Source organism: Pocillopora verrucosa, chromosome 6 (genome assembly GCF_036669915.1).
Source record: "Pocillopora verrucosa isolate sample1 chromosome 6, ASM3666991v2, whole genome shotgun sequence".
NCBI lineage: Eukaryota > Metazoa > Cnidaria > Anthozoa > Scleractinia > Pocilloporidae > Pocillopora > Pocillopora verrucosa.
In genome coordinates, this window is record NC_089317.1 from 5,136,655 (window position 1) to 5,147,930 (window position 11,276).

An 11,276-nucleotide genomic window follows, 5' to 3' on the forward strand; every position below is an offset into this window, starting at 1 on the left:
TCGTACTTACCAACATTTGATTTTATTATCTTTAATATATGATCTAAGAACTGATCTACCCTAGGTGATAAAAACAGATGGAAAGAAAGAAGAACCGAGAAAGTTTTTTCTCAAATGAGTTTTCTACATTTTTACAGGATGGTCATCACTAAACCTTATCTCAAGCTCGAACTAAATGTCTTTCCTCAAAAACGTGAAAAAAAGCGAAAATTTTAATTAGTCCCACCTTCTGAAAAGCCTTTTACTCTTGAGTTTACATTTTAACAGGGAGAAATTTTATCTTGCCCGAACTCTTGATCCAACCGCTCTCTGTGTTTAGATTTAGTTAAATCATTTCCAAAGCCGAGTTCCCTACACGTTTTTTTGTGAACCTCTCTGAAAAATATTGATTGGATGATCCGTATAGTTGAGTACAACATAAATGCGTTGAAGATGCGTTGGCGATCGATGTACGAAGGCTTATAACTCATATTTGTGATTACATCAGAAGCCATGCAAAGGTCTTGGCTACCAGATAATACCAAAATGTTTTGAAAAAGTACTACAAACTGACTTAAAAGTTTATTAGAACGTTCACCGATCATCCGCCATTAGTGGGCAATCTTCGCTCTTTGCTGATTTCTGAGACGATTGTTCCACCTTTGTGCTTTTTTCAGATCCTCTTTTTGTTCTGCCATGAGCTTCTCCAGAAAAGCATACTCCACCTCCATTGTCTGATAACTCCAACTTAAGTCCTCCAGTCGCTGGACAATATCGACGTACCAGTGGTTCTTTAGAGAGCTGTCACGGCGCGAGTTCAGGGTTGGAAACTCCGGTGGAGGGAGAACCATTTTCTCGTTGTTTACAAATTGATGTGTTGAATTTACGCCATAGGTGGCCATGGTTTCCTATGAAGTAAGAAATTCGTAATAAGGCGACTTTTGCGAAGATTCTTATTTGTCAATTTATGGTTTCTGTCAGTCAACTGACCAGCAAGATATTCAATCAGTCTGTAAGGTAGTCAGTTACTCTGTCAGTTAGTCAATCAGTCAGTCATTCTACATGCATTTCCCATGCACGCGTCATAGCAGTGTTTATTACGCATAAGGATTTTACTTCACTGTAACTGCAGCTTGCATCTGTAATAAAAGCATTCGCAAATAACATATTGACTATCACTTAGTTATCCTGCAAAATTTTGGTAAAAGTTTCATGTGCATCAACATGATCCACTCAGAGAGCGAATTGTCATGGATTCTTGAAGCTTTTGTGAAGCGTTTCGTAATTCATGGCCATAACTTTTAACTAGAACTTGCCAAGATGAATACGTGTATTTATGTTGATTTGTTTCAGCCGACCGACACACATAATCAAAAGATAATTGCCTCTAATTTAGACAGAAAATCACAAAAAAGACTGTGCTAATGAAGGCAATTAATGTACCGTTGTTTAACATCAACAGGTCAAAAAGTTTGGAAAAAAATCACAACATAAGTACCTTTTAAGTTGAGTAAAAATCTAAGTAAGTTCTTCTTCATTAGAGAGAGCGTGAAGAAGTAGTTGAGTATCTGTACCCAGTTTACGAAGTCTTATTTACAGTGTACGTGCGCAGAACGCGTTAGCTGAAGTTCTTAATATTCTTGAGATTTTATATCGCGCCGTTCTTTTGTGTGAATTGTTCTGAGAGTGAGTCAGTTCTTTGTTTCAAAAGCGTCTCTTTAAAATGTCTTCTTTCTTTTCGCAGTTGGCTTCCATTTGTGAGAGCGAACGTATGTCGACCCCTGCAGGTCTCAAACGGCTCGACTTCCTTGAAGAGCAAATTTTGAAGCCTTGATTTAAATAAGATAAGAAATGTGGTAAATTTGAGCTTAGTCGTTGAAGAAAGTGAGATGCTTTTGCTTTTTGTCGCATGTGTTGGGATTCAGGTTTTCCTGTCCCACGCTCGACAAAAAAACAAATAAACAAACAAAACCAAAAAAAATGTTTATTAAATTTTGACTTAGTTTTTATGGTTTGACTTCCAACAGGACTTAGGCCTTATAATCGGAGTAACACACAGCTATCGTGTAATCATTTAAGTATCCACTTTCCAAAATAAATAGTAGTCTGTTAAAGCCAGTCATTTAGGTTTTTTAGTTTTTTGGCGCTTTGGATCGTTTTCAGCCGAATACTGCTTTCGAAACTTTGTTCTCCCATGATCTGGCTTAAAATGTCTACACTCGTTTGCAAAAACGTCGACACCTAAGTAGCGTGATCCATAAACAATCAGACACATGGGCTTCATGAGAAATACTCGTACAGTTACATAACAATTAAGCAGTTCTTTTTACATTATTCATGAAAATCTTTGTTTACAATAACTCTTTTCTTTACCACGTGCAACCACTTGTGGTTCTTTAACCAAAGAGTTTAAGGGCAAAATCAGTACAGGGTTATCGAGAAATAATTATCAAGCCTTTCTGAATTTGCATTTTAATGTACCAGTCAGCGGTATTCCCGCCCAAAACAATATTGAATTTGAACTAATCTGTCGAGGTAGATCCTCTTCGGGTATCAATGTTGTCATCGATATTTCTAGTTTACTTTAGGCTTCTCATTTAAGAACAATCATTATTTTTAAAATATCCCGTACAGTATAAAAATTTTCCCTTTCATTTTTCACCGACTTCTCTTCTACATGTTTGAGAGCAAATTTTCCAACAATAGAGAAATCTCATTCCACTTTTTTTTTTCGAGTAATGCAAGTGCACCTTATTGTCATTCTTTTCAACAAGTATGTTCCTGCAGCGAAGACGTCGAGACGAATTTGTCAAAATTAACATAAATATTCAAAATGAAAAAAATAAAACTTGGCGAATCGGGAAGTTTTGGTTTAGTTTTTTGATTTAGTAGCAGTTTGATTTGGCACATGCTTTGGTTTTTCTTTTCGCAACCAAACAATTATGAACAAATATTCCTTAGCATAAACAATTTGGACGTTTCTGGGGTAATGGCTTGAGTAAACATAACAAAAAAGCTACCTCCAACCAAAAATTTTGTACAAACTGGCTGATGCAACAGTAGTTCTGTTGTAAATCAGATGGAAGATTTTTATTCTAATTTTCTTTACGCCTTTTGGTTAAGGAAAATATACAAGCTCTCTTTTGTCTGTTTTTTTTAGCTCAAGCGAAGTGTCATGGGAAAATCAAAATAGCTACGGTTCAAATTATCATGTTCCCTACCTTGCTTGGACTTGTTTCGCGGCTCCTGTTGGTAGAAAGATGAATCTAAAAGGCAACAAAAACTAAAACATCAAACTAAGTTCGTAATATCTTCAAAAAATTAGCACAAATAGGGATCTGTTCCAAGAAGATGCTGCGCGTTTAAATGACTGTTATGAACAACTACTGTTATATTCAACCTACCATCACTGCTGAGACATATTTAACCTGCTCTTCAGGAACAGATTTTAACGGCAATCCCACTGATCTAACTCGAGGAGTTTTAGACTTTGGTGTGACATACTGCGAGCGAGACATGTTCAGTGAGGGTGCACTCCGTCTTACAGCTGTTTCCACGTGGTTTTGTGGACGTAAATTGATTCATAGAATGAATCATTAATCAACAAAGGACCCGTTGAAACAGAATTTTAGGATTCAACCTCCATTAGGTATATCATGATACCCGCGAGAATCGACAAAATTTATAGTTTCGAAAATTTGCTTTGCATATTTGGAATTAAAGAGCCTTGGATATTTAACAGTTGAAAAATCAAGTGTATATTATCATGACAGGTATAATATTTTTACTGATAAGATTGGGATTTATTTTAATCTTTGGGTTTGGCTTACTATTTTGACTGCTCTAGTCTTCTTTGTCTCCATGGTTACCAACAGGCAGCAGGATTTCGATGACCGTTGACAAATGGACGTGCATATAAAATATATTTAATATAATATAATAATATTATATATTTAATAATATATAAGATTTAATGAATGTAACCGAAGAAGTTACAATTCATAGACCCAACGTTTCGATACTCCTGTCTATCAGGGGTGATCCAAACGCTGCAACAAGAGGTTCTTTTACATGATCCCTAATTAGCTGCCTTTTTTCTGACGAGGTGTAAATAGGCGTCAGGAGCAAGCCGCCATCGTCACGATTTAAAGGAGTGTGGGCGGAGTTAACATGCCAAGCCTCCAAACAAAGGCGCTGGTGGTCACAGTATGAAATTATAAATTTACGAATCCGTAAAGATGCCGTCAAGTAAGTGTAAGATCCTCTATACGCGTCTTATAGAACTTCTTTACGCTCTCGTAAAGAATGTCTTAACGCTTTGAAAACGATAGTACGTAAAGATCACATAGAGACTAAAAAACGTTACCTTTACGTGCCTTGTTAAAGAATATTTACGATATTTTACGGTGACTGTAAAGCGATCAGAAAGGCGATCTTTACGCGTTATTAAACTATCGTAAATGGACAATATTTACATGCCCATTTGCCATTTTGCAGTTGTCTGAATTTTTTGGCAACATTCCCTTTTGCTAATCAGACTATAACAAATGTGAGCTAGTGACAACATCAGCGTAATGCGCTATGTTAGTGCGTATTGCCAAAAATCGTATCGAGAGTGTTTGCGATATTTTACGCTTCTGTAAAACGATGCCGCACATGCCTTTCAAGGACTGACCCATATATAACAACACGTGTTTTATACATTGGAATTTATTTTATTGTCATAACCCTTTAACTTGATTTTGTAATTTTCACAGTAACGTAGCAAGAGGTTTATATACACGGGATAAGAACTGAAAAATACAAATGTCATAAATATAAATATTTTTACATAGATATAAAAAATGTCTCATTGGTTTCGCACAGCTTATAGTGTCGGAAACGTATTGTTATCAAGTCGCGTGACTATAGGGCGTGGCGAACTTGACACCATTGTATTGTACATGTGATTGAACCAGTAAGAGTCAACAATGACCGGGAATTCTTGTGTAACCAAAAACTAAGACTAGAGCTGATATAAGAATGTACAATCGCGTAAATTGACCAGTTAGAGAGTTGTACTCAATGTGATCGGGTAGTGAGAAAATAAATAACTTTAAAACATATTGTGACTTTTGGAGAGCACTGGAGGAAAGGGGGACATTCTCCAAATAGGCACATGGACCTTTGAGTTACTTTTCTTTGATTCCGTTTCCTTGCTGCCCGAGTTGTTCTCGGTGACAAGTTTACACAAAGAGTCCACTTCGTTTGAAAGCTCTTCGAACTTTAAGGCATTTTCTTCATCGCGCTGCCTCAGTTGCTCTCTTAATGATTAGTTTTCTTTCAATCGTCTAGTAACACAGTATAACTGTCGCTAACGCTGATGTGGTCGGAAATTCTTGACATTTTTAAAAGAAAAAGAGTTCACAGATCACTTCACACGCCAAAAATAAAGCCAGGAGTAATCGCTAACGACGCTAAAAGGATGCTAATATTCGCGCCATGAATACAAATATATGATGTCTTACCTTCTGACAGGCTCATTGCAGTCTCGTAAATACGATCCTTTATCAAACAGTACCGAATTTGTCGGAAAAATCGTCCGAATTAAAGACGTAATTTAGTGTTAAGAACTCATGGAGTTGAAAACGTAAATTAGCCACTGTAAAGAGTTAAAAGGCTGACGTTTCGAGCGTTAGCCCTTCATCAGATAGATTCACGAAGGGCTACCGCTCGAAACGTCAGCCTTTTAACTCTTTACGGTGGCTAATTTACGTTTTCAACTCAGTTGTTATCACTAAATCACCTGTAATAGTGTAGTTTGATCGTCCGGGTGAGTGTAGTCCTGAGAAGGACTATTTGAAGGACCGCTCAAAAAGAACAGGTTCATAGTATTTTCCCTGTTTAAAAACTCTTTCCTCGCTACTCTTAGAGCTACCACGGGCTAACCACACTGTATTTTCGTGGTTAATAATTGTTGACATGAAATCTAGAGGGTCATGAATAAAGCCCTGAAAATTGCATATTTAAATTACTTCTCGGTCTGAATATCTCTATAAAGTTAAATAAAATGTTAATCAACTTATTTGTGATATTTATTTTAGCCTTCATTGGCCGTTTGAAGTGTCTTTTACCAAATTACTTTTGGCCGAAGGCCGTTGAGAGAAGGGAGACAAGGCTTGCAACTTGGTGGCCGCCAGCCGTGACATCCTCAACTTCAAACTGGAATTAATGCCAAAAAATCTCTCCTAACTGGCGACGGCTGTTGATCCCTGAGATATTGCTCTATGTCTTCACCAAATTTGAACTTCATCCCTCAGACACTTTCTGAGAAAATCGATCTTGAAATGAAACAATGTAGCTTTCTAAATATGATCGGTGCCAAACTCAGCGACCAAAGCATGCAGGCCGTTTCAAATTTTGTGCAGCAACTTCCCGTGGCAGCCCTCCATGGTTCAAAACCAAGCTGAGCACTGATTGCTAAATTTGAAAGAGCCTTCATCCTATCTTTCTACCGTTCCTATGTCTACAAGAACTTAAAATATATTAAAGTTCACACGGCAACCAGGTGGATAATCAGACATGGTTTGATGCTACTCTGGTTTACAGATTTAATGAATGTAACCGAAGAAGTTACAATTCATAGACCCAACGTTTCGACACTCCTGTCTATTGCCTTCATCAGGGGTGAACTAAACCCTGCAACAAGATTTCCTCTTATATGATCATTAGTTTCTTTTTTCTGACGAGGTGTAAATAGTCGTCAGGAAGCAAGCCGCCTTCGTCACGATTTAAAGGAGCGTGGGCGGAGTTGAAGTTAAAGTTGTTCAAAAACTTTTTCAGACTTTGAGACATATTTTTGCCAAACCTAAGGATCCTGTCACGAAAGAACAAGGAACCGACGCCATTTATTCTATTCCCTGCAATGACTGTGACAACGAATACATCGGACAGACCAAACGTCAGTTTGGTACACGTTTGAAAGAGCATCAAAAAGCGGTTTTCTTTTGCAAAAAGGAAAATTCAGCTTTATTGGAGCACACATGCCTAACTAACCACACAATTGGGTGGGATAATTCTAAAATTATCACCACTAATCGGTGTTACCCACAGTATGAAATCGCAAATTTACTTATCTTTAACTCTTGCGTAAAGAAAGTTAAAGGATGTTAAATGTTCGTAAAGGATAAGGATCAAGATGGATATAATTAACCACTTTCTATTTGTAAAAATACTTAAAGAAGTGAAATAATTATGACTCAGCCATCTTCAGTAGAATTACTGAGGTGTTTTTACCCCATTCCTCACATTATTTACTCACAATCAGTCTTTACGCGCCGTTAATTCTCTTTACGAATCTTTAGTGTTCCTCAACGACCCTTAACTTTTCCTTCACACAATCTGTCTTTACGTGCTTTTAATTCTCTCTCCACATCTGTATTCTGTCTTTTACACCGGTTCTAAACTTTCAGTTCGCATGAATATGTTTAAACTACCTTTTTTTAACGCGCCTTGAAACTCATTATCAGGAAGTTGTCGTGATGAGACAATCATGTTTTTTTTTCCCACTAAATGGACCTTGCAACGACGTGTGGAAACGTGATGCTCTAATGTTTGTAATACTAAGCTTGTCGAACTTTAAGATCCGACTGTCAATGGTTCTAGTCCTAGGGACGTTTGATGAAGAGTCCCTGGGGACGGAAATACATGGGAACGAGACTGCCGCAGATCGGCGGGAGAGTATAACAGGTGATTTAGTACAGTAAATGGTTTGAACCCGAGGGTAACATGTAATAGTGTAGTTTGATCGTCCCGGTGAGTGTAGTCTTAAGAAGGACTGTTGTTGGTAATTGTGACTGACGTTTCGACAACCTGAGCGGAAGTCATCATCAGAGCCACTTGACTCTGATGATGACTTCCGTAGCCTCCCTCGCAACGTGAGACTGCAGAAACCATGTCAGTTGTTTATTTGTTTATCAATTCAGTTTATTTTCTACGGGAGGCATGGCAATGACCCTAGTATTCCAGAAAAAGGATAATCAACCTCCCTAGGAGGTATAAATACCAGCTTAAGACGACTGATATGCGGTATGAAATGCACTAGTGACCCCCTCGTGAGCCTTTAAGACCTTGCGTTCGGTATTTCTTTCCTTCACAACTGTATCTGCGTTTAATAACCGGAGGGAGCCGGTGCATCGCCTAATGAGTTCTTTACGACTAGCTCCTAATTTACTGCTTGTGGCTGTTTTTGCGTTGATCCAAAATTTAGCTTCAATGAATGCCGCTGAAGAAAACAGAAGCGACATTGGAGCGGCGTGCTGCGTTCTTTGAGGAAGTTAGAGAATCAAGGTCGTAAATTTTATATTGCGAAAGTTTTGTTTGAAACGGGTAAACCGTGATTTTCGGTATTATATCAATCTCGTTTAATTTCTTGTTAAAATCCCCTTTGCCATATGCAAGAGAAAATAGATAAATCGTAATTCGTAGTTTCAATGAGTTGGGGTGAGTTTGTTGCATTATATTTTGCAGAACTTTAGAGTCATCCTGGTACTCTAAGCCGAGGGCATTTTGAAGCGCCCGTCGATATCTTGAGGGGTGGAGGGGAGGGGAGGATTGGGAGTGGCGGTGTTCTTCAGTTGCGGTATTTTGGCAAAGAAAATCGTAGATTGGGGGATCGAGGTGGACTTTCACATCCTGCAATGTTCGATGATAGAGAAGCAAACTTTATTTCTTCTTTATTGTTTCGTGTTTAATAGGCTTTGTAATCCATTCGTATATCCTTCCCGTTATTTTCCGGACATAATGAGGCTTTTCAAAGCGGAAAATGCCTTGATTTAAATGCCTTGATTTTAAGGCAAATTTGAAACACGCAAGACCCAAAATCAGCATTACGACGAGAAACGTTAGAAATGTCGATTTTTGCGATAAGCGGTGACAGATAATTTGGACAGTGAGAACCATAGGATCATATCACATATTCAAATGAGAGAGACCAGAGCGTGAAAGTAGTACAGTATGTGAAAAGGAGGGAGAGGAAGTTTATCAAAAGGTGACATTTCGGGATACGGCACAATCGTTACTCTCATTCCGACACTGGCTTAGCCTGAAATGTCAAACTGAACGAGGAGCCCATTATAATGGATTCTTTTTGAGAACTCTTAATGGGAAATTTTTTTACTTAACAAACATTCAATATTTAAACAACCCACACAAGCCATCTTTACCTCAACAGCTTATTATAAGAATTGCGCCGAGCTGTACAACTGCGGCCAAACGATCAGCGGTGTTTACACAATCGACCCTGGTGGTAAAAGGGCCTTCAATGTGTATTGTGACCAAACCACAGAGGGAGGAGGGTGGACAGTGTTTCAGAGGAGACTGGATGGTTGCATGGATTTTAACCTGGGTTGGGCAGAATACAAAAAAGGCTTCGGGGATTTCCTTAATGGAGAGTTTTGGCTTGGACTAGAGAAGATCCATCGCCTGACGCAAAACGAGACAGAAAACAGGCTTCGAGTAGATCTGGGAGTAACTAAACGGAAAACTGTCTACGCTGAATATTTGAGGTTTGGAGTCGGAGACAAGAAAGACAATTGTCGGCTCAAACTCGGAAAAAAATCAAGTGAGTCAATCTACTTTCTCTGGGTAATCATTATCTAGAACAGCACGAAGGCGAGGATGAGAAAAGCATCAAGTGTATAATGTAGGTAACGGTTGTATTAAAAATTAATATCTACAGTAATGTGTGCGTGCTTCTCCATAGAACTGATTTCTATCACACTTGCAATTTGTATCAGGGTAAACCTTATCTATGGAAGCCGAGGGCTGAGGGAGATTTCACAGAATCCTGCGTGATTTGACAATTCATGATATGATGCGAGAGCAAAGTTTTGTAATTGTTTTATTACAAACTATTTTTTTTACAACAATTTACAAAATAGTGTAAAAAATTCTTTTACGAAAAAGAGGCTGGACTCCGAACTCCGTAAAAAAAAATTATATTGAGCTTGTTAAATTAACCACGACATTTAACTTGAATAAACTATCTGAAACGTTTTACATTTCAAAAACAAAGGGGTAACTAACTTAAGTGATAGAAAGTTAAGCTTGAACTTGAATTCTGAAAAACAACAACAAAAAAAGGTACGAGATAGAATCCACGTCAGTTTCAAAGTTAAGGTTAGAATTCTTTGATGTGACTGGCTAATTTGTGAAAATCACGCGCTATACGTGAACACAAAATGGAGTACCAAGGGGGAGATGGAGAGAAAAAAAAATTTGGTCTGAAATTTAAAACGTAAGGGAATTTCACTTCTCTCTGAGTTTGAAAAAGTTTGAGAACGCTATATGCTTAAGGAGCTTGGAAACCAGGCAAACTTTGAACTCGAGTTGATAAATGCAATATATGCTGCAGATGTTGGGTTATCCTATTACTTCACACGATTTTGTATATGGACTGAATTCTCTCGGCCAATCAGAGTTTCCAATGTAAGTCAAATTTACAATAAAGAGTATTGTCATCATTATCATCATCATCATCATCATCATTATCATTATACTTTATCACTATAATTGTTATAATTATTGGTGTTTTATCATTTCTATTAGAATGTGCGACTGTCAAAGATACTCTCAGTGATCATAACAGCTCCCCGTTTCGTACCGGGAGAAAGTTTACAAGCATTGTACCCATAAGATTTTTGGAGGCTGGTGGTAAATCAACAATACTGACTGTGCTGTTTCGTCAAATCTCAATGGTGCTCATCATTGTAAAAAGAGAAAAAGGAACATGAACGAGACCTTGGGCGAGCGAAAGATTCACTGGGGTATGTTATCTGATACTGACGCAAGTCACACCAGTCCACTAACATCGGAAATAAAAATAAAACCTGTGGATTTACCTTTTAAGTGTTAAAACACTTTATTGAACACATCTAATCGTTCAATTGGCGTCTAGTCGGTTTCTTGATTAATAAAACACGTTATTTCAGCCAAACTTGTTATTGAAGAATTACTTTAGTATTTGTTTCTCTCCCGTCTCGATTAGCTTCGCTATTTTGCGGGTAGGGGTTGTTAGATTTGTATTTTAATTGCTAAAATGAATCATTTTTTTTATATTTTTGTTTTGTTTTGTTATATGACTGTTAGGGTTGCGAAATTGATGAGACTATTAAACCATCTGTTACATAACGATGTGTGGCCCAAAATATTTCCGAAATATTTTGGGCCACTTTAAAGTTTAAAGTTCTGTCTTCAAACCAACCGATTTCCTCGATTCCTTACTGCGCACAAAGATTGGGGGCGAACCTTTGACGAGG

The 11,276-nt window shown here is 37.8% G+C and overlaps 1 protein-coding gene across 1 annotated transcript; it reads left to right on the forward strand.

The window, feature by feature from the left end:
- Positions 1 to 4,217: 4,217 nt before the first annotated feature.
- Positions 4,218 to 10,751, forward strand: LOC131786121 (ryncolin-1-like). The gene is made up of 3 exons (XM_066168320.1): positions 4,218 to 4,227; positions 9,191 to 9,580; positions 10,567 to 10,751. The coding sequence occupies exons 1-3, from the start codon at positions 4,218 to 4,220 to the stop codon at positions 10,749 to 10,751; spliced, it is 585 nt and encodes a 194-aa protein (XP_066024417.1).
- The last annotated feature ends 525 nt before the right edge of the window (positions 10,752 to 11,276 follow it).